The sequence below is a fragment of the Scyliorhinus torazame genome, chromosome 11 (genome assembly GCF_047496885.1).
Source record: "Scyliorhinus torazame isolate Kashiwa2021f chromosome 11, sScyTor2.1, whole genome shotgun sequence".
In the NCBI taxonomy this organism is placed as follows: Eukaryota; Metazoa; Chordata; class Chondrichthyes; order Carcharhiniformes; family Scyliorhinidae; genus Scyliorhinus; species Scyliorhinus torazame.
Window position 1 is genome coordinate 244,328,344 of NC_092717.1, and position 23,690 is coordinate 244,352,033.

General features: G+C 50.2%; 1 protein-coding gene across 4 annotated transcripts in view; it reads right to left on the bottom strand.

Moving 5' to 3' along the window:
- Positions 1-500: 500 nt before the first annotated feature.
- Positions 501-23,690, bottom strand: part of LOC140385888 (protein SSXT-like) — a 118,258-nt gene continuing 95,068 nt past the window's right edge. For 3 of the 4 annotated variants that reach the window (XM_072468502.1, XM_072468504.1, XM_072468505.1), the window contains 2 exons: positions 15,684-15,811; positions 501-2,046 (listed from right to left, as the gene is read on the bottom strand). In XM_072468502.1, coding sequence (XP_072324603.1) covers positions 2,020-2,046; positions 15,684-15,811 — 155 coding nt within the window. In that variant the 3' untranslated portion in view covers positions 501-2,019. Of the gene's footprint in view, positions 2,047-6,989; positions 10,993-15,683; positions 15,812-23,690 lie in introns of those variants that run through there. The other variant, XM_072468503.1, reaches the window with a different exon arrangement.

The following is a 23,690-nucleotide window of genomic DNA, read 5'->3' on the forward strand; positions in this document are numbered from 1 at the left end:
CTGCTGCACTGCCCACAAGGTGGCCCCTTATATACGGCTCCCAGATGGATGGAGCCAGAGGTGGAGTTCCCCAGGGTTCCAAGCCCGGTCTTAAAGGGGACATCACCTTACATGATGACAAGGATACAATGTTACAGTAACCGTTCATCACAATCAGTGAACTCTTCCTCAAGGCTACCCATACCAATTTGATTAATCCAGTCTATGTGCATATTAACATCACCCTGATCCCAAGGGCACATCACTCGTCACATCCAGCCAACCAGACAAAGACCCGGTAATGCCTACTCTTTCCTGTTAGCCAGCCAATCTTCTATCCACATCAATATGTTGCCCCTTACACCATGAACTTTTATTTCGGAATGTGGCACATCGTATGTATCTAATTCGTACGTGGTTTGTGAAAGTACAGCCCGAGATCCCTCTACTCCACCCAGCTTTGCGTTGTGAGAATGTTTGTGGAAACATCCCTGGGGGTTAAGCAGCTGACACAGACCAGCTTGTGAAATCACAATAATTTATTTGTTTTTAGTTACAATCCAGTGATGCACAGGTTTAAATAGCAATGTAATACACAGCGGGAGGAGGCGGTGACACAACTTGCAAGTGGCCGGCCAGCATGGTTGCTAATAATACTGTTTGTGTTTTTTTTGTCACTCTGCACGCACTGTGATCAGATTAACCAAACTCCCCGGAATATCCATCGTCCCTCCCAAAAAAATCGGAAGGTGGGGTGCAGGGGTTCGGTTTGATGGGGGGGGGGGGGCAGCTTACGGTGAATAAAAATCAGTTGCAGTCAAAAATACACCTCTCTAAAATGGTAAAGGGTAAGGGTCATAAGTTTAACAAATTCCTCGAGTCTACTGTTCAATACTTATTATACAAAATGGTCGTCATGTTACCAAGGCCTAAAACATGTTTTGGAAGGGGGGGGGGGTGGGGTAATGTGACTCAGAGGCTTGGTTTGTTTATGAGTTTGCAAGTGATTCGAACAGATTTTAAACGCCATCACCCACACCATACTCACATCAGCCAAGTTTTATTCTCCCTTCTGCTCTTTATAATTTTATTCCTTATTGAGGAAAACCAAAAGGTAACACTTCCTTTTTTTTTTTGGAAAATAAAAATCTACTTTTGCACTTTTTAAAAAGATCTCGCTGAACTCACAAATTGTGAATTATTTTTAATTTCAGTAAATCAGTGTGGCAAAAATACGGGCGTCATTTTACAAAAAGAATAATACTCTTGGGAGCAGCATGGTAGCACAGCGGTTAGCACAATTGCTTCACAGCTCCAGGGCCCCAGGTTCGATTCCCGGCTTGGGTCACTGTCTGTGCGGAGTCTGCACGCTCTCCCCGTGTGTGTGGGTTTCCTCCGGGTGCTCCGGTTTCCTCCCACAGTCCAAAGATGTGCAGGTTAGGTGGATTGGCCATGATAAATTGCCCTTAGTATCCAAAATTGCCCTTAGTGTTGGGTGGGGTTACTGGGTTATGGGGATAGGGTGGAGGTGTTGACCTTGGGTAGGGTGCTCTTTCCAAGAGCCGGTGCAGACTCAATGGGCCGAATGGCCTCCTTCTGCACTGTAAATTCTATGATCTTGGTTTTGGCAAAACGGTAGAAGATTTGAAGCCCACCCCCACCCCCCCCGCCCCCGGCAGTGGGACGGCCAACCTGGGGAAATCCCGTTCACTGAAGCGTTCAATCGTGCTGGCACCTCTGCTCAAGGGGCACTAGATGGAGGGTTCGCCCCGCTGGATCGATGTCACGCGCAGCCGCCGTCTGCAATCGGCTGCAACTTGTTAAACCTGGCGGGCGGTGCCCAGCACTGAAACACCAAGGCTTGAACGCAGGCCGGGCATTGGTGGCAGCGGCCATCCCAGACATCGAGACGTTCGTCCCAAGCAGACAAAGGAGATGAAACGTGATGGGATTTCTAAATCACAGTTGGATGCTCACAGCACCGAGGGTAAAACATGGCCGTCACCAGGATGTCCTGCGATTGGAGAACAATCCACTCACTCACTGCTGATAATTTCCATACTGCCCCTGGAGTGAAAACAAAGAGAGAAAGAGAGAGAGAAAGAGAGGGAGAGAGAGAGACGAACAGGACAGGTGAGAAAAATCTCGTCAATGGAGGTGTCAAAAATAAACAATGAACATACTGGAGTTCCAGCTGCTCTTACACGAGTTCCAGCTGTCCCGAAGGGCTACATTGCCTACTCCTGTTCCTGGGTTTTTTCTCGATACTGTTTTTCGTGGCAATGTCAGATTTAATTTACACAGAGCCCTGACCGGCGAAAAGTTCCCCAAGCTGCCTCAGAGGACCATAAATCAGCCAAGATTTGAAATCAAGCCCCATATGAAATGAATGAAATGAAAATCGCTTATTGTCACAAGTAGGCTTCAAATGAAGTTACTGTGAAAAGCCCCTAGTCGCCACATTCCGGCGCCTGTTCGGGGAGGCTGGTACGGGAATTGAACCGTGCTGCTGGCCTGCCTGCTTCAAAGCCAGCGATTTAGCCCAGTGTGCTAAACCAGCCCCATGGGGAGATATTTGGACAGATGACCAAAAGGTAAAGATGTAGGTTTTAAGGAATGTCTTAAAAAATATATATCCGAAATAGGGGCAGTATTCCATGTGGCCCCTGGAACCCACCCCCACCATCCGATATCGGGGCCCACCTGCCTTCTCCTCTGAGACGCAATCAACTAAATCAATTAATCAGTTCACCTCAGCCTTGAATATTCTCAACGATGGAGCATACACAATCCTCTGGGGTAGAGAATGCCAAAGATTCACAACCCTTCGAGTGAAGACATTTCTCCTCGCCCTCAGCCCGAAATGACCGGCTCCTTATCCCGAGACTGTGCAGCTCTCTCTTTTGGAACCCAAAGGGATTCGTTGGCCCTTATTTCCTCTCACCTTCCCTTTATCTATTCTCCTTTCTATATACTTGTAGAAATTCTTAAAATCTGTTTTTATATATCTGGTTAGTTAACTTTCATTCTATTCCCCCCACCCCGGCAACACACCGTCGGTCACCCTCTGCTGGTTTCCACATATCTCCCAGTTCCCAGGTTCAGAGCTGCTCTTTGTAACATTAAAAGCCTCTTCCCTCAATCGAATACAACCCCCCCCTCCCAATATAAAGTAGGAGAGAGGGTTGGAGAGTGAGAATTCCGGAACTTAGGGCCCAGGCAAACGAACGCACGGGATAGGAGAAGTAGGCCGTTCGGCCCCTCGAACCGGCGTTGCAATTCAATAAGATCATGGCTGGTCCGAGTGTGAGGGTTCCAGATTCCCCATCTAATCCCCCCCCCCCCCCCCAAAATAACCTTTGATACCCCCCCGCCAGGCAGGAACGCACCTATCTCCATCGTAAAAATGTCCAATGACCCCACCCTCATCGCCTCACTTCCAAAGGCGCATAGCCCTCAAGAGGATTAAAAAACCTCCTTGTCCCTGTCCTATCCAGGTGACCCCCCCCTCATTTTAAAACAGGGCCCCTTTGATCTGGACCCGTCGCCCACGGCTGGGCATGGCTGCCTAAAGCCAAGGACGCAAATATCTGGAGTTGCCTTTTTTCCTATCATCTCTCTTTAGTCACATGGCCTCAATCACAATTTCCTCTCCGGGTATTTTCCCGGCACCAGCGGGATGGCCGGTGTGAGTGGGAAGTTGTTTCGGCAGTCCCGTCCCCCCCCCCCCCCCCCCGGCAAAAATGCCTCCCCACGGGGACCTGTAACCTCTGAAGCTCAACATGGTTATTCTGAGTTACGCGGTTTGGTAAATTCTCCAAACAATTGAACAAAGCAGCTGCACCTTGCTGGAAATGTGACAGTGGCAGGGTGCTGCGTTTCATCCAGAGGCAGGGATTTTCCCCCCTTTATTCCTTCATAAGATGTTAATCTTTATTAGTGTCACAAGCAGGCTTACATGAATGAAAATCGCTTATTGTCATAAGTAGGCTTCAAATGAAGTTACTGTGAAAATCCCCTAGTCGCCACACTCCGGCGCCTGTTCGGGTACACAGAGGGAGAATTCAGAATGTCCAATTCACCCAACAAGCACGTCTTTCGGGACTTGTGGGAGGAAACTGGAGGAAACCCACGCAGACACGGGGAGAACGTGCAGACTCCGCGTAGACAGTGACCCAAGCCGGGAATCGGACCTGGGACCCTGTCGCTGTGAAGCCACAGTGCTAACCACTGTGCTGCCATGCCACCCATATGGGATGGGATGGGTATGAAGAATGGGGAAGCCTGAAAAGGCGGGGGTGGGGGCCTCACAGCGGGGTGTCCTCACTTCGAAGGGGGGGGGGGGGGAGGGAGAGAGGGTAAAAAGATGGGGCAATGCCCATGTGTGCGGGGGATGACATTGCCAGTGGTGGGAGGGGTGGGAGGGGCCCTTAAGCTCACTTAGAGATTGGGGCACACTTTCAAAATGGCAGCCCGATCTTGCTGGCGAGTTCAGCTCCCCAGTGTTGAAAAAGCTTCCAAGTGTGGGCTGGGCTGGGGGGGGGGGGGGGCCTTCCCTAGGCCCACAGAAAAGTGTGGGTAAATACTGGTGCGGATATCACCAATGAATCACCCCCGTGACTTCGGCTGTGCCCTACCCTGTGATTTGCAATAGGTGACATTGTACTCAATGCTACTAGTCCATGATCCTTCAGCTCTTACAGCTGCTCAGAATGTACCATATAGATCACCGTACCTTTCCAAGCTCAGCCCACATGTAACAGAGTCAACACTAACTGCAAAAACTGAACAGGTGCCAACGTCCACCCACTGAGTACTGCACGGTCTTTTTTTTGAATGAATGAAACACCAAACCAGGGTCACATCTACCGCCTCGGGGTGAATGGAGACAACCTCATGGTACCAATACGAGGTACAGTAAGGATGCTCTCCCCGGTGTACTGGCCCAACATTTATCCCTCAATCGAACATAGGAATTGGGGGCAGGAGTGCACCACTCAAGCCCATGCCAATCACAGAATGGTAACACAGCTCAGGAGGCCATTCGGCCTGCAGTGCCTGTGCTGGCCCTTCGATGGCAACTCACCTGGCCCCACTCCCCAGCCCTGTTCAGATAACGATCCCAACTCCCCTTCGAAAGCCCCGACTGACCCTGCCCCCTCCGCACTCTCAGGCGGCGTACTCCATCTGGTCATCGCATTGCTGTCTGCGGGATCTTGCTGTGCACACATTGGACGCGACATTTCCCCCATGACTAGTCGTGTTGGAAATTCACCGACAATTCCAACGGGGAATTCAGGAGAGGCCTCTTTACGAAGAGAATGTGAACTCAGTCCTGTTTGAGGTGACTGGCACAGACACGATCGAAGGGAAGGAGGGTCACACGAGGGAGAAAGGAAGAGAAAGGTATGAACATACGCGCGAGGAGGCCATTCAGGCCCTCGAGCCTGCTCTGCCCTTCAGTAAGATCGTAGCTGACTGGATTGTAACCTCAAATCTGAATCCCACCTACCCCCCCGATAACCTTTCACCCCTTTGATTATCAAGAGCCAGTCCACCTTTACCGCAAAAATGCTCGAAGACCCTGCTTCCACCACCTTCTCAGGAAGAAGGTTCCAGAGACTCACCACCCTCAGAGAAAATATTTCACCTCATCTCTGGGTTAAATGAGCGACCACTTATTTTTTTAAACAGTGATCTCCCCCCCCCGGTCCTACATTCGCCCACAATAGGAAAGGTCGTCTCCACACCCACCCTGTCAAGAACCCTCAGGATCTCAAAACTTTTCAATCAAGTTGCCCCTTACGAAATGAAATGAAAATCGCTTATTGTCACAAGTAGGCTTCAACTGAAGTTACTGTGAAAAGCCCCTAGTCGCCACATTCCGGCGCCTGTTCGGGGAGGCTGTTATGGGAATTGAACCGTGCTGCTGGCCTGCCTTGGTCTGCTTTCAAAGCCAGCGATTTAGCCCTGTGCTAAACCAGTCCCTAATGAAAATCGCTTATTGTCACAAATAGGCTTCAAATTAAGTTACTGTGAAAAGCCCCTAGTCGCCACATTCCAGAACCTGTTCGGGGAGGCTGTTATGGGAATTGAACCGTGCTGCTGGCCTGCCTTGGTCTGCTTTCAAAGCCAGCGATTTAGCCCAGTGTGCTAAACCAGCCCCTTAATTATGATCTCCAGCGGAAATAAGCCAAGCCTGTCCAACCTTTCCTCAGAAGACAAGGAGCTGGGTGGGAGAAGGTTTGGTTGGCATACGAGCGCCAGCACACACCAGCTGGGCCGAATGGCCTGTTTCTGCCTGGTTGCCTTGCCACCACCTCAAGGGCAATTAGGGATGGGTAAGGAATGCTGACCTAGCCAGTGCAGCCCACATCCCGTGAAGGATATCAGAAAGAATGATGCGGAGATGCCGGCGTTGGACTGGGGTGGGCACAGCAAGAAGTCTTACCACACCAGGTTAAAGTCCAACAGGTTTGTTTGGAATCACTATCTTTCGGAGCACTGCTCCTTCCTCAGGCGAGCCAAAAAGAACATGGTGAGTTGCCTTCATCGCTTGCTGCCCCGGACGAGTCGGCCCCACTGCTGCAGGTTTGGAGTTCGGAGGCCAGGCTGGGCAAAGATGGCAGATTTCCTTCCCTGTTGGACACGGGTGAACCAGATAGGTTTTCTCCGACAATCCGAAGAGTTTCCCGGTCACCAACACCGAGGCCATCTTTTAATCCCAGATATATTTAATTAGTCGAGTTTAAATTCCCTGGCTGCCGTGACGGGATTTGAAACCATATGTTTCTGGATCATTAGTCCTGGCCTCTGGATTGTGTGGTCGGTAAACACAACCACACTCTGCTCGTGGACCCGGATCCCATTCCAATTCAAGAACACACAAGGCAGCGAATGTGACCTAGGAGCATGTCCTGCTTCAGTAACATGTGGAGTGAATGTCTGAATTGACTCGAGGCACGAGGCAGACACTTCCTGAACTGGCACTGCACGACAGACACTATGAATATTGATCACAAGTTTATAAAAATTCAATACATTACACGTAAATACTGTCCCAAATGGAGAAAAACACAGGATAATAACTGAACACATATTTACCGCACACAATTCAACTTCTAACGCACATTATTCAAAATGAAGAGGTGTGGCAGAGTGGCACTCAATACTAATTGTGTAACAGATGAGTTGACCGACAGACATATTCAGAATAGTGTTCCCCCCGCCCCCCCCCCACGGAGCGTGAACTGCACATTTTACTTAACCGATGCCTCCGCTAGTCGCCATTCTATGGACACCAGCTAATGGCCAGAGTTTTGCACTCGTCTTTGAATGCACTGTCAAAACCTGTAAAGTAACGGCCACCGAGCGCGGATAACACTGCAAAAAAAAAAACCCAACAATCGGAATAGACGGGAGCACTATGGATCGAGAGTGCAGTCATGGCTTCCATTGTTCAATTCCGGAGGCCTTCCTACTCAATACAAACGTGCTTAGAAATGTAGAAATGCCAACTGTGGAAGACTGACCGACTCAGTCCCGGTCCCGGGGGGGAGGCGGGGGGGGGGGGGGGGGGGGCGGGGGGGGAAACATGGCATTGTCTCAAGTTCAGCGCCCGTCTTCCTCGCGATGGTAACGTCACTGGGTGCTACATGGGGGTCAGGTGGAGAGCAGTGCGTTTATAACTGCTACTAGCTGTGCAAATATCTATTATTCATCTCTGGACATCTATCTCCTTCAGATACAGAAAATCGAGAAAAATAACTGCTGGGCACGAGTTTCCAGAAAGATTGGGGTCACGCCCGTTGATAGGTCAGCAGTGAGAAGTCAAGTAATTTGTGCGCCTCAACTCGGTGACTCATTTTTAAATTTTTTTTTAAATATAAATTTAAGCGCACCCAATTCTTTTTTTCTTCCCCCAATTAAGGGGCAATTTAGCGTGGCCAATCCGCCTACCCTGCACATCATTTTGGGTTGTGGGGGTGAGACCCACGCAGACACGGGGGAGAATGTGCAAACTCCACAGTGGCCCCGGGGCTGGGATCGAACCCGGGTCCTCGGCGCTGTGAGGCAGCAGTGCTAGCCACTGCGCCACCGTGTCCGGTTGGCCCATGATCGATATTAATTGCATTTGGGCGAATGCAGCACATTATTGGTGATCATTCCAGTGTGTGTGTGTTTAAGTTGAGAAATTAAAGCAAAGAGCTTCTTCCCCAAACAACAGAGAGCATCGAGGTTCGAGAGTGCGAGAGAGAGAGCGAGATGTGCCACTGGGAGTCGGGTAATGTCAAATTGGGGATTTAATATCCTGTAGGCTGTAAGAGGAGGCGGCGAAAGGGTCTTGGAAAAGGGGGACTGGAGAAAAGGTGATTGCAAAGAGTTCTGATCGAAACCAGCAAGGGAGGAGGGTGCACATTCCAAGGGCAGGAGGAGGACGCAGAACCTCACCTTGTGTTAATCAACAGAGGAGTTGAAGAAAGGTTACAGAGACTGTGATGAGAAGTGCGAAAGAGGGATTTGGCTATCAGATGAAAAGAATTCTCTGATATCCTCTCGGGCACACAGCACAGAATTGTACGGTTAACGCCATGCTTTCTGAGAAAGACTCAGTGAGCGACTTAATTCCAGAAACAAGGCCCCAGGCTACCTTCTGATTAGGGCAACTAGGGATTAGCAAAACAATGCGATGTTGCCAACATCAACCAAGGACAACTTTCTTAAAAAAAGATGCCTACTATGGCCAGTGATATGTTACAGTTCAGCAGGGAGCCTGGGTTGCTGTGGCAACCTGCACTCTTACATTCATGCTGCAGTCTGATTCACGGGTGTGGGTGCTGCCAGCATTTATTACCCATTTCTAACTGCCCTCGAGAAGGGGGGAGAGGCAGGGGGGTGGGGGGTAACTGCCGTCTTGGCCTCAAGACCATTTCAGGGGCAGTTAGTTGCGGTGGGTCTGGAGTCACAGAGGGGGCAAGGACGGCGGGTTTCCTTCCCGAGTCGACCAGATGGGTTTTTAAAGGCAACCGAGGGGCTCACGAGCTCACCAGCATGGAGACTCGGGGCTGGATTCTTCCGCCCCGCCCGCCACAAGCTCACCACGGGCGCACGCGGACCGTGAAAAGGCCCTTTGACATCGGGCGGGAATTTCCGGTCTCCCGGCGGCCGGGCCAGAGAAGCCCCACCCTCGCTTTTTAAAGAGTCCCGACTTGACTAATTAATTGAATTGAAATCTCCCCAGCTGCCCGAGGTGGGATTTGTGCTCATGTCCCGGCATCGTTAGCCCAGGCCTCTGGACCGTCAGTCCAGTAACTCTCTGCTACCACTCACTCAATTAGAAAATAACCTCTGAACAATGTTGAAGTATTCCTTTGCTCAAGAGTCTATTGGCTCAATAAGCATGTTTGAAAAGCAATCGCGCTTGTTACAGCCTTATTCAACTTGACCCCAGGAAAACATGTGCATAGATTTCATAGAATTTACAGTGCAGGAGGCCATTCGGCCCATCGAGTCTGCACCGGCTCTTGGAAAGAGCACCCCACCCAAGCCCACACCTCCACCCTATCCCCATAACCAGTAACCCCACCCAACACTAAGGGCAATTTTGGACACTAAGGGCAATTTGGCATGGCCAGTCCACCTAACCTGCACATCTTTGGACTGTGGGAGGAAACCGGAGCACCCGGAGGAAACCCACGCAGCCACGGGGAGAACGTGCAGACTCCGCACAGGCAGTGACCCAAGCCGGGAATCGAACCTGGGACCCTGGAGCTGTGAAGCAATTGTGTTAACCACTATGCTACCGTGCACGGCGCAGAGCAACATCTATCTTGGAGGTGTTTCCCGTGCCACGGAAGCCTAGTGAACCCACCTCACTGTCAGCGGATGTTTTCTTGCGAGGTTAGGATCTCGACTGGAATGGAAATAACTATTTGACCCATATTAATAATAACGTAACAGTAAAGACCAGAAACAGAAACAAAGGAGAAGGCCTTGAAGCACATTAAACATGTTCAAAGTTACATTTCTCCCCCCCCCCCACCCCCCCCCCCCCCCCCCCCCCCCTTCTTCCTGTAACCTCAGCTCCCAAAACAGCAAATTCAACATGGGAGGGTCTCGGGAAGATGAAAGATTTAAGCAACAGTTGTCCAAAACAAAAAAAGTGTCAATCGCGTTCACCAATGTGCAGGATGGGCGCAAATTAAAATATAACCAGAGACATTAAACCTTCAGGCACAAGAGTCACAACATTCTCGAGCCATTCGATTTGATCCTGGAGGTGAGTTTTGCCAATAATGTTTAGTAAAGTCTTCTAAGTATAATGTCCAGTGTCCGTGAACTCTTGAAGCAAAAGCATTCTCATCGGTAACAGGCGATTCTTCAATATCCTGGTTCCTCGGTATCTTCAAAAAAATAAATTTCAGTGCGATCTTGAGAGAGGGCGAGCCAAGCTGGAGGGAACAGCAGAATATCGGAGCTCAAGGAATTCAAGTTTCAGATACCAGATCTCGCAGGGTGCTAGAGGATTCCGCCACAATGACAGTATCCTCCATGAGGTTATATCTAGAGAGCTCCGTACGTAGCAGAGTGTCTACCACAGAGAGGTCGGGCCACAGTGCAGGTCGTACAACATCCCCACCACATATCTAGGTAATGCAAGAGGGGACTTTGCCAACTCTTAGATCAAATCAAGACATCCTTGATGCTGCACGGTGATGTGGAGCACAGAAAAGTGACAGATTGGGCAATTGTTGGAACTCGGCAGGGTTGTTAGAGTGGGGCGATTGGGGGTGGGCAGGGTGAGCGGGTAGGCACTGGTCTGCTTAATCTGGTTACCACTCTGGTCAGAAACAAGCAATGCTTCCTCTCCCTTGCAGCTCCCGCGATGGCTTGGTTCACGCTGTGTTCTTCTTGTGGCGAATGGGGCCAAATCTAGAAATTTTTAAATGTTCTGGGTGATCCCAATGAGTGGCCACGTGCTTCCTGAGCTCTGCGCTCAATTCATTGCATGTTCTGTAGAGACAAAATACCAACAGAGCCTTAGAGCAGGTCACGTTTGATTAGATTTCCCGTTAAATGTGTGCGTGGAGCAGTGCTGCCCCTTACACCTTTATTAAAAGTTTATTCAACCAAGCAAGACGCCCAAGGATAACCACACCTGTTTGCACATACTGAGAGAAAAGAATGGTCTACATTTACCTGTGAAATGTTAAGTGGATCTTTGACTAAATGGTTTGTTTCACCTCTTCTGTGAGGGAGGGGGGGGGGGGGGAGATGTCTATTTGCCCCCTCCTCCATGCCAGGTCTCCAGTACCTACAGTTTGGAGCTCTGCAATGCCTGCTAACCCTTTCATTGTTTGACAGTTTCAGTAACCTTCTGCCGCTCGCTCGCTCTCTCATCCGCCGGGCCCCGTTTTCATTAGTCGGCGAAGACTCGGCAACTCTCGGTCATCACCGAGATCCTTTGGCAGAGGTTGGGACTTCAAGCTTTGCTTAAGCAAACTTGAGGTGCAATTCTTCTCTTGGCCCTCCCCAAAACTCTTGAATTGGGGCATCTCCCGGGATTTCCATTCTCCACGTGAACAGGGTAGCTGGGGACCAAAATGCAGCAAATGTTGAGTCTGGCACTGGCAGCATTCTTTATCCAAGAATACACAAGTATTATTTACTGGGAGATATCAAAACTGGTTTGCATCCAAGCTCCTGTCCCTTGGGGATAAGATACCAACCACGTGCTCATAACTCATGAAGTCAAGGTCGGGAGTGTCGATCATCAGCCACCTTCCACTATTCACAGGTAGGAATTTATCCATCCGATTGGGGTCTTGGGTTTCCACTCCACATCAATAGAGAATATGGCCTCGTACTCCAGAATCATGGAGTGGCTTTTCGAAAGTGTCCACGGGGTGCTGTGAAAAATTGCTTTGAATCATCCATCACAGGAGGGGGCCATTCAGCCCATCTTTGCAAGTCTTATCCGAATGGCCCCATTTCCTCCCAGTCCTTCCCCAAAGTCCAGCAAATGCTGTTTGAATGTTTTGGAGTTAGCATCAATGTTGGATTGATTTGGGAGGGGGTTGCAGGGGGGTTTTGGTGGTCTTGAGCGGCGTGCAACAAGTGGAGCCCTCTCCCCTTGACTGACTGGTGATGTTAGAAAGTCTAACAACTGTGGGTCGATCCCCTCCACGTCAACGTCAAAACAAGAGACAAAACTGGACTCTGCCCTCGTTTCCTTTCAATGAATCGACATAGTTTGTGCAATTGCAAATGGGTGAAATATTCATTTTGGAATCAAAGTACAGGAGTTTTAATTCTAGTGAAGTCACAAAAACATCTTATTTATAAATACCAATTTTGGTGGTTGTACCATCGTAGCTTTCCGAAGACCGAGAATCATGAATTTACAGTGCAGAAGGAGGCCATTCGGCCCATCAAGTCTGAACCAGCCCTTTACAAAGAGCCCACTGAAGCCCACGTATCTACCCTATCCCCGGAACCCATCCTCAGCCTCGGGTCTGCACCGGCTCTTGGGTAGGCTGCTCTTTCCAAGAGCCGGTGCAGACTCGATGGGCCGAATGGCTTCCTTCTGCACTGCAAATTCTATGAAATGAAACCCAGTAACCCCCACTTAACATTTTCTTTTGGACACAAAGAGCAATTTATCATGGTCAATCCACCTAACCTGCACATCTTTGGACTGTGGGAGGGAAACCGGAGCACCCGGAGGAAACCCACGCACACACGGGGAGGACGTGCAGACTCCGCACAGACTGTGACCCAAGCCGGGAATCGAACCTGGGACCCTGGAGCTGTGGAGCAATTGTGCTAGCCACTGTGCTACCGTGCTGCCCGTGACGTCCAGATCTGGTCACAGTAACCCCAGGTGTGCTGTCACCAGGATTTGGTTTCACTGAAACATGACTTCCATCACCTTGTGTTTAATTGCTCTTGGTATAAAGGGCAGCAATCCTTGACGTTGGGGTGCCCATTATGCACAACACCTCCATTGACCCCAAGCTCCCTGTTGTTTTAATTGGAGCCAATGGGAATCAGGGGAAAACTCTCCGCTGGTTGGAGTCATACCCGGCACAAAGGGAGATGGTTGTGGTGGTTGGAGGTCAATCATCTCAGCTCCAGGACATCACTGCAGGAGTTCCTCAGGGGAGTGTCCTAGGCCCAACCATCTCAGCTGCTTCATCAATGACCTTCCTTCCATCATAAGGTCAGAAGTGGGGACGTTTGCGGATGACTGCACAATGTTCAGCACCATTCGTGACTGCTCAGAAAATGAAGCAGTCCGTGTCCAAATGCAACAAGACCTGGACAATATCCAGGCTTGGGCTGACAAGTGGCAAGTTACATTCGCACCACACAAGTGTCAGGCAATGACCATCTCCTACAAGAGAGGATCTAACCACTGGGGCATTGAGATTCAATGGGATTATCATCCCTGAATCACCCACTATCAACATCCTGGGGGTTACCATTGATCAGAAACTGAACTGGACTAGCCATATTGATACTGTGGCTTCCAGGGAAGGTCAAAGGCTAAGAACACTACAGCGAGGAACTCGCCTCCGGACTCCCCAAAGCCTGTCTACCATCTACAAGGCACAAGTCATAGAGGTTTACAGCTTAGAAATAGGCCCTTCGGCCCTACTGGTCCATGCCGTCCAGTTTTTACCACTAAGCTAGTCCCAATTGCCCGCATTTGGCCCATATGCCTCTGTACCCAGCTTACCCATATAACTGTCTAAATGCTTTTTAAAAGACAAAATTATACCCACCTCTACTGCTGCCTCTGGCAGCTCGTTCCAGACACTTGCCACCCTCTGTGTGAAAAAACCATCCCTCTGGACCCTTTTGTATCTCTCCCCTCTCACCTTAAACCTAAGTCAGGAGTGTAATGGAAAACTCTCCACTTGCCTGGATGAGTGCAGCTCCGACAACACTCTCGCTCCACCATCCAGGACAAAGCAGCCCCATTTGATTGCTCCCCCTTCCACACACATTCAAACCCTCCACCACCAATGAACAGTGGCAGCCGTGTGTACCATCTACAAAATGCACTGCAGGAACTCACTAAGGTTCCTCAGACAGCACCTTCCAAACCCACGACCACTACCATGTAGAAGGACAAGGGCAGCAGATACCTGGGAGCCCTCCAAGTCACTCACCATCCTGACTTAATGATAATAATCGCTTATTGTCACAAGTAGGCTTCAATGAAGTTACTGTGAAAAGCCCCTAGTCGCCACATTCCGGCGCCTGTTCGGGGAGGCCGGTACGGGAATTGAACCCGCGCTGCTGGCCTTGTTCTGTATTACAAGCCAGCTGTTTAGCCCACTGTGCTAAACCAGCCCCCGACTTGGAAATACAACGGCCGTTCCTTCACTGTCACTGGGTCAAAATCCTGGAACTCCCTCCCTAACACCTCCTTCCCGTCCCAGCCTCCCCGAACAGGCGCCGGAATGTGGCGACTAGGGGCTTTCCACAGTAACTTCATTCGAAGCCTACTTGTGACAATAAGCGATTCTCAACAGCACAGTGGGTGTACCTACACCGCAAGCTTGGCAGCGGTTCTAGAAGACAGCTCACCACCATCTTCTGAAGGGCAGCTAGGGATGGACAATAAATGCTGACCTAACCAGCATCCTGTAAATTAATTTTTTTTTAAATTACCACACTCTTTGGCTGTTGCATCGGGAAACCTTTTGCCATTTAATCTTTCCTGTCTTCCACCCTGTGACAGACCTTGCCATTTATCCCCTTAACCGCACCCCCTCCCCACACCTTATTGTATTAGTGTGATAGATAGAATTGTTGTGTCTTTCTGTCTTAAGGTTGTGGTGGCACATTCTTGTCATCAGAGCATGTGATGCATCAGTATGAAACCTCAAAGTCATTTTGCCAGTTAGTACAGTGTGGTCTAATGTAGAAGCCACTTCAGTCTAACACCGTCTAACAGTTTAATTTGTGCATCCAGTCTGCGTGGACACAAGTGATAGTTCGGACACTCGAGATGAAAATGAAATGAAAATGAAAACCGCTTATTGTCACAAGTAGGCTTCAAGCGAAGTTACTGTGAAAAGCCCCTAGTCGCCACATTCCGGCGCCTGTTCGGGGAGGCTGGTACGGGAATTGAACCGTGCTGCTGGCCTGCCTTGGTCTGCTTTCAAAGCCAGCGATTTAGCCCAGTGTGCTAAACAGCCCCGATATATGTTGCTCACAATATTGGCTAGTTTAATAAACCTTCCGAAAGGTTTACCACTGCAAACGCAGCTTTGCCTCCTGAGTTACGCATGGACAATACCAAAGCGTATCTTACAATTTCTGAAAACGTATTGCATTTCTGCCTTTCCCCAGTTCTGATGGAAGGTGACAGACCGGAAACAGTGATTCAGTTTCTCCCTCCCCGCACAAACTGCCTGACCTGCTGGGTATTTCCAGCATTTTCTGTTTTTATCTCAAATTGCCCACTTTCGCTGTACTTTGCATTTTTCCATTAGCTTTTGTGATTATTTTCTGTTCAGCCTTCTTGGCGTTTTAACTCGTGTGTGCACCTGAAACAGTCAGGTCACTTGGGACTGTTTGAGTCTTCCTCCTTTGTGCCGTCACGCAAAACATTGTGCTTTGGCCCGGCAGACCAGGCTGCTGTTTGTAAAGTAAAACAGATTTGCTTAGAGACAGCACACATCCCGTACCTGGTCATACCCATAAGGCCTCTGTTGCTGCTGTGGGGGTCCAGGTTGGGGGGGCCTGTAGCCTCCGTACTGCTGTCCTTGACCTTGTGGATAGTTTGTATACTGGTTCGGAGGGGGTTGAGATGAGCCTGTAAATAGAATCACATTTCAATCATCCAAACCCCCCCCAAAAAAAATAAAAAATAAATCGCACTGCTCACTTTTCTCAATCGTTTCACCCTCAGGAAATGTCAAGCACAGAACACTGGGGCACAACCTTCACATTGGAATTTAGTTGCTCGAGAGGTGAAATCCAGAAGCACTGCTTCGCATGGAAAGGTGCCAGCACAGGATGTGGCCATTTGGCCCGTCGGGGCTGCACTATCCCCCCCCCGCAAGGAGCAATACGCCCAGAGCCACTCGCCCCGCACGTTCTTCCAATTCCGTCTTCAAAGCCTCGAGTGAATCTGCTTCTTTTACCAATTACCTTAAATCAGTGCCCTCTCGTTCTCAATTCTCCCAACCTATTAGTCTAATTTTCCCAACCAACTCGGAGGCCCGCCGTGATGCTATACACCTGTTCCAACAGGACGCTCCTCCAAGAACAAGAGCCCCAACTTCCCCAATCTACGCAACTGAAGTATCACAAAAAAATTTTTTTCTCTCCAATTTTAGGGGGGCAATTTAGCGTGGCGAATCTACCTACCCTGCACATCTTTGGTTGGGGGATTGAGACCGCGCAGGCACGGGGAGAATGTGCTCGTATCATGAAAGGTGGTGGAAATCTGTATCATAAGAACACTAGAACCAGGAGTAAGCTGCACAGCCCCTCGAGGCTGCTCCGACATTCAATAAGATCATTGCTGATTGGCAAGGGTGGCACAGCGGTTAGCACTGCTGCCTCAGAGCGCCCACGTCCCGGGTTCAATTCCGGACTCGGGCCACTGGCTGTGTGGAGTCTGCACGTTCGCCCAGTGTTTCCCCCGTGGGTTTCCTCTGGGTTGTCTGGTTTCTTCCTACAGTCCAAAGATGTGAAGGTTAGGTGGATTGGCCATGATCAATTGTCCCCTAGTGTCCAAAAATGGGTCGGTTAGATGGGGTGACAGGGATAGGGTGAGGGAGTGGGCCTAGATAGGATGCTCTTTCAGAGGATTGGTGCAGACTCGATGGACCAAATGATCCCCTTCTGCACTGCACGGATTCTATGATTACATGATTCGATCTCAATTCGATGTGTTCGGTCTATGTCAATATCCATCGATTCTCACAGTACCCAAAAAAATCTATCAATCTTGGCCTTGAATAGGGGAGGGGGTAGCAGTTATGTCACTGGAATAGCAATCCACAGGCCCATGGCTAATGCTCTGGGGACATGGGTTCAAATCTCATCACGGCAGCTGGTATTGTGGCAGCACGGTAGCATTGTGGATAGCACAATTGCTTCACAGCTCCAGGGTCCCAGGTTCGATTCCGGCTTGGGTCGCTGTCTGTGAGGAGTCTGCACATCCTCCCCGTGTGTGCGTGGGTTTCCTCCGGGTGCTCCGGTTTTCCTCCCACAGTCCAAAGATGTGCAGGTTAGGCGGATTGGCCATGATAAATTACCCTTAGTGTCCAAAATTGCCCTTAGTGTTGGGTGGGGTTACTGGGTTATGGGGATAGGGTGGAGGTGTTGCCCTTGGGGAGGGTGCTCTTTCCAAGAGCCGGTGCAGATGGACTCCTTCTGCACTGTAAATTCTATGATAATCTATGACATTCAATTAATAAATCTGAAATATAGATCCAGTTTCAGTAATAGTGGCCATAACAGACATCATCGATTATTGTCAAGACCCATCTGGTTCAGTAATGTCCTTTAGGGAAGGAAATCTGCCGTCCTTACCCCGGTCTGGCCTACATGTGACAACCACAGCAATGTGGTTGACTCTAAACTGCCCTCTGAAATGGCCAAGCGAGACGCTCAGATAGACTAGAACATAGAACATACAGTGCAGAAGGAGGCCATTCGGCCCATTGAGTCTGCACTGACCCACTTAAGCCCTCACTTCCACCTATCCCCGTAACCCAATAACCCCTCCTAACCTTTTTGGGCACTAAGGGCAATGTACCATGGCCAATCCACCTAACCTGTACATCTTTGGACTGTGGGAGGAAACCGGAGCACCCGGAGGAAACCCACGCACACACGGGGGAGAACGTGCAGACTCCGCACAGACCGTGACCCAGCAGGGAATCGAACCTGGGACCCTGGCGCTGTGAGGCCACAGGGCTAATCACTTGTGCTACCGTGCTGCCCAACAAATGCTGGCCTTGTTGAAAACAAATGACTCAGCACTAAGGATTTCACCAAAAAAGCTGGAAATCTGATGAAAAAATCATTGACCTGAAACATTAACTTTGCTTTCACAGATACTGCCTGATCTGCCGAGTGTTTCCATAACATTGTGTTTCCATGCGAGAGTCTAGCAAAGATTCACAACCTTTCCGAGTGTTCTGGGGAATTTTCTACAGCAGTTTGTGTCCCCTCCAGTCTAGTCCAACAAAAAAGATGCATTGTTGGACCTGGCACTTGGAAATGAGGTGTCCAATTTAATCTTTAATCTTTATTATTGCACACTAACACTGCAATGAACTCACCGTGAAAACCCCCCAGTCGCCACATCCCGGGGCCTGTTCGGGTACACGGAGGGAGAATTCAGAATACCCAATCCACCTAACCTGCACGTCTTTGGACTGTGGGAGGAAACCGGAGCACCCGGAGGAAACCCACGCAGACTCGGGGAGAGCGTGCAGACTCCACACAGGCAGTGCCCCAAGCCGGGAATCGAACCCGAGACCCTGCCGCTGTGAAGCAACAGTGCTAACCGCTGTGCTACCGGGCCTCCCGGATCGATTGGATCAAGTGTCAGTGGGGGCACAGTCAGGAACCAGTGACTATTGTATCGCACGGTTCAGAATGACGGTAGAAAAGGACAAGAGGCAATTCAGAATAAAAATAATTAACTGAGGGAGAGCCGACTTCAGTGGGGCGAGAACGGAGTTGGGCCGGATAGGCTGGGATGAATCGCAACAGTGAGCTATCTTCAAAACAGAAATGATCCGGACACAGTCCAGGTATATTCCCTTAAAAGGGAAAGGTAGGGCAAACAAAATCAGTGCTCCCTGGATAAAAATCCAGAGAGAAATTAAGGAAGATAGGTGCGCTTGTGACAAGTGGCAGGCAGAAAACACAGTTGAGAGCCGAGAGGAATACAGAAGGCTCAGAGGGGAGGTGAAAAAGCTAAGGAGAAAAACGAAGAAGAATTTTGAGAAAAGACTGGCAAGCCAAGAAGGCTATAGGTATATAATTGGAAATATGTGGTCAAAGGAGTAGGCCGATTAGGGACCCAAAAGGGCATTTACACATGGGGGCAGGAGGCATAGCGGAGGTATTAAGTGACTACTTTACAACTGTCTTTATTGGAGAGGTAGATGCTACCCAGGCCACAGCGACAGATGAGGCCATCCTGACCCCAGAAGTGTTCAAAATTGGTTGGGAGGAAGTGTCCAATAGACGGAGGATACTGAAGGTAGACACGGCACCGGGGGTGGACGGAATCCATCCAAGGATACTGAAGGGAGCGAGATTGGAAATTGCAGGGGCGCTGACCGAACATTTTCAGTCTTCTGAGATCAGGGGAGGTGCCAGAGGACTAGAGAATTGCGAATCGTACAGTGCAGGAGGAGGCCATTTGCCCCATCACGTCAGTACCAACCCTCCGAAAGAGCACTCCACCTAGGCCCACTCCTCCGTCCTATCCCCGTAAGCCCACCTAACCTGCACATCTTTGGGCTGTGGGGGGAAACCGGAGCGCCCGGAGGAAACCCACGCACACACGGGGAGAAAGTTCAGACTCTGCACAAACAGTCGCCCAAGGCCGGAATTGAACCCTGGTCCCTGGCGCTGCGAGGCAGCAGTGCTAACCACTGTGCCACCGCGCCGCCCTTGTTCAAAAAGTTTGCAAGGACAATCCAGGAACTACAGACCAGTCAGTTTAACATCAGTAGTGGGGAAGCTGGGGCAGCGTGGTGGTGGCGCAGTGGTTAGCACTGTGGCCTCACGGGCGCCGAGGTCCCGGGTTCGATCCCGGCTCTGGGTCACTGTCCGTGCGGAGTTTGCACATTCTCCCAGTGTCTGCGTGGGTTTCGCCCCCACAACCTAAAAACGTGCAGGATCGGTGAATTAGCCACGCTAAATTGCCCCTTAATTGCAAAAAATAAGTTCATAGAATAGATCATAGAATTTACAGTGCAGAAGGAGGCCATTCGGCCCATCGAGTCTGCACCGGCTCTTTTGGAAAGAGCACCCTACCCAAGGTCCACCCCTCCACCCTATCCCCATAACCCAGTAACCCCACCCGGCACTAAGGGCAATTTTGGACACCAAGGGCAATTCATCATGGCCAATCCACCTAACCTGCACATCTTTGGACTGTGGGAGGAAACCGGAGCACCCGGAGGAAACCCACTCACACACGGGGAAGATGTGCAGACTCCGCACAGACAGTGACCCAAACCGGGAATCGAACCTGGGACCCTGGAGCTGTGAAGCGATTGTGCTAACCACTATGCTACCGTGCTGCCCCAGAAGTTGGGTACTCTAAATTTTTTTTAAAAAGTAGTGGAGAAGCTTCGAGAACAATAATTCGGGATAGAATCAGTAGTCACAGTGAAAAATGTGGGTTGATTAGTAAGAGCCAGCATGGACTTCGAAAGAGGAAATTGTGTTTAACTAACTTGGAGTGTTTCGAGAAGGTAACAGAAAGGGTGGAGGAGGATAATGCAGTTCATGTGGTGTACATGGACATTCGATACAGTGCCGCACAACAGACTTGTCAGGAGAATTGAGGGTAGGTCGGTGAGGTTGGGACTGTTCTCTTTGATTATCATAGAATTTACAGTGCAGAAGGAGGCCATTCGGCCATCGAGTCTGCACCGGCTCTTGGAAAGAGCAGCCTACCCAAGGTCCACACCTCCATCCTATCCCCATAACCCAGTAACCCCACCCAAAACTAAGGGCAATTTTGGACACTATGGGCAATTTATCATGGGCAATCCACCTAACCTGCACATCTTTGGACTGTGGGAGGAAACTGGAGCACCCGGAGGAAACCCACGCACACACGGGGAGGATGTGCAGACTCCGCACAGACAGTGACCCAAGCCGGGAATCGAACCTGGGACCCTGGAGCTGTGAAGCAATTGTGCTAACCACTGTGCTACCGTGCTGCCCTCTGGAGGGAGGAAAGCTTAAAAGGCGATTTGATGGAGATGTTCAAAATCATGAGGGGAGAAACTGTTCCCGCTGGTAAAAGGATCAAGGACGCGAGAGAGCGCAGATTTAAAGTGATTTACAAAAGATGCAAATGTGATGCGAGAAAAAAACCGTTGCACGCACAGCGAGTGGTCGGGATCTAGAATGGGCGGCCTGGAAGTGTGGTGGAGGCCAATTCAATAGAGGCATTCAAGTGGGCGTTAGATGATTGTTTGAATGGAAACAATGGGCAGGGGTGCGGGGGAAAGGCAGGGGAATGGGCACTCGGTCACGATGCTCGTTTGGACACGGTGCTGACACGATGGGCCGAATGGCCTCATTCTGCATCGTAACAACTCTGATTCCGCCAAGAAATATCTCCTGCCCTGAATCCCGAATAGCCAACGCCCTCAACGGGAGATTACAGCCCCGGGTTCTGCACACTCCTGCCAGGGAAGCAACCCCTCAGCATCTAGGTGCTAGGGATGGGCAGTAAATGCTGGCCTCTCCTGGGACGCCCACATCCTTGGAATGTATAAAGTCTTTCCTGCCAAAGCTCTCTCACTTTCTGTGTCTCAATGAAGTGGAATGAAGAGGGCTTGTTGCAAGCGAGGATCCTGGCAGCAGAGTGGTGGACAAGTCTGAGTTCATGGTTTTTAAGTTGCTATTTCACCAGGCAACGTTTCCATTCGTCGTTTGAAAATAACTTAAAAGTCAAAGTGAATAAATGGGGCGTGCATCCAGGACGTACTATTTTGTGAGTTAGAGAACTAGGTTTGGGTGAGATTTTTAAGAAACAGGCCCGCTCTCTGGGTGTGAGTGCCCCACTCGTGGGCCTGGTGGTGCAGGTGAGTTGCCTCAGTCAGTGCAGCGGCGCAGTTTGGTTGGAGCTGAATGACTCCGCCCGCCGCAAATCACAGCTTGGAGACAGGAGTCCTATCTCAGCCCAGGCTGGGCATCGCCATCAGGTCCATTTGCCACTTTAAAGTGTCAGCCAACGCTGAGCAAATGCTTCAAAAGGAAAACACTCTGGGACTTCCCATTTGGAGATGGAGACGCTGGAAGAATGGAAGTCGGAACTCTCCCTCATTTCTGAAAAGGAGAGAACCAGTTGGATTTTTTTGTGCAGAACAAAAATCCCCAACAATCCTTACTGCAATTGTACAGCCCGTTGGTGAGGCCACACCCGGAGTATTGTGTGCAGTTTGGTGTCCTTATCTGAGGAAGGATGTTCTTGCTATGGAGGGAGAGCAGCGAAGGTTTACCAGACTGATCCCTGGGATGGCGGGACTGTCATATGAGGAGACTAAATGGGTTAGGATCCTATTCATTGGAGTTTAGAAGAGTGAGAGGGGATCTCATAGAAGCTTACAAACTTCTAACAGGATTAGACAGGGTAGATTTAGAAAGAATGTTTCTGATGGTGGGGGAGTCCAGAACTAATAATAATAAGAAATAATCTTTATTGTCACAAGTCGGCTTACATTATATTACCTCAGTAGGCTGAGGGGCTGGTTTAGCTCAGGGCTAAACAGCTGGCTTTGAAAGCAGACCCAGGCAGGCCAGCAGCGCGGGTTCAATTCCCGTACCAGCCTCCCCGAACAGGCGCCGGAATGTGGCGACTAGGGGCTTTTCACAGTAACTTCATTTGAAGCCTACTTGTGACAATAAGCGATTTTCATTTCATTTTTTCATTCACACTGCAATGAAGTTACTGTGAAAATCCCCTAGTCGCCACATTCCGGCGCCTGTTCGGCTACACGGAGGGAGAATTCAGCATGTCCAAGTTACCGACACGTCTTTCAGGACTTGTGGGAGGAAACCCACGCAGACGCGGGGAGAACGTGCAGGCTCCGCACCGACAGTGTCCCAAGCCGGGGATCGAACCTGGGACCCTGGGGCTGTGAAGCAACAGTGCTAACCACTGTGCTACCGTGCATAGTTTGAGGATAAGGGGCAAACCTTTCAGGACTGAGGTGAGGAGAAATTTCTTCACCCAGAGAGCGGTGAATCTGTGGAATTCACTCCCACAGAGAGTAGATGAGGCCATAACGTTGTGAGATTTCAAGAAGGAATTAGATATAGCTCTTGGGGCTAAAGGGATTAAGGGACGTGGGGGGAAGGCGGGATTAGGGTATTGATCTTGACGATCAGCCATAACGAATGGCGGAGCAGGTTTGAAGGGTCGAATGGCCTTCTCCGGCATCTATTTTCTATGCATGTTTGTCACTCGGTCTAAAATCCTGGAACCCCCTCCCTAACAGCACAGTGGGTGCACCTACACCTCTGACTGCAGCGGTTTGAGAAGGCGGGACACCACCACAATCTTCTCAAGGGGCAATTAGGAATGGGCAACAGGCTGGCAGTGACGGCCGGTGAAAGCAGGCCGCAGATAAGGCGGCTCCCGCCAGGGTCCCGGTATGTTGACCATCTTTGTCCGGTTTTTCCCGGGAGAGATTGGGTTCTAACCCAGTAGATTGGCGAGGAGGACGGAAAGGTTATCGAGGGATGTCAAAAGCCTCGTTGAAAAAGATGGCGGAGGCGGCCGCGCCCATCACGTTAGAGACACTGGCTGGGGAGAGGATGCAGGAGTCGGAGAAGAATAACAGGCAGATGGATGGTCAATCTGAGCAACAAGGGAAGGAGATTAGAGAGTCGTTCAAAGCCACCATCGAGGAGGCGTTGGGCCCGGGACAGGGGCTGGGCAAGACGGTTAAAACTGTGAAGGAGCAAGGGGA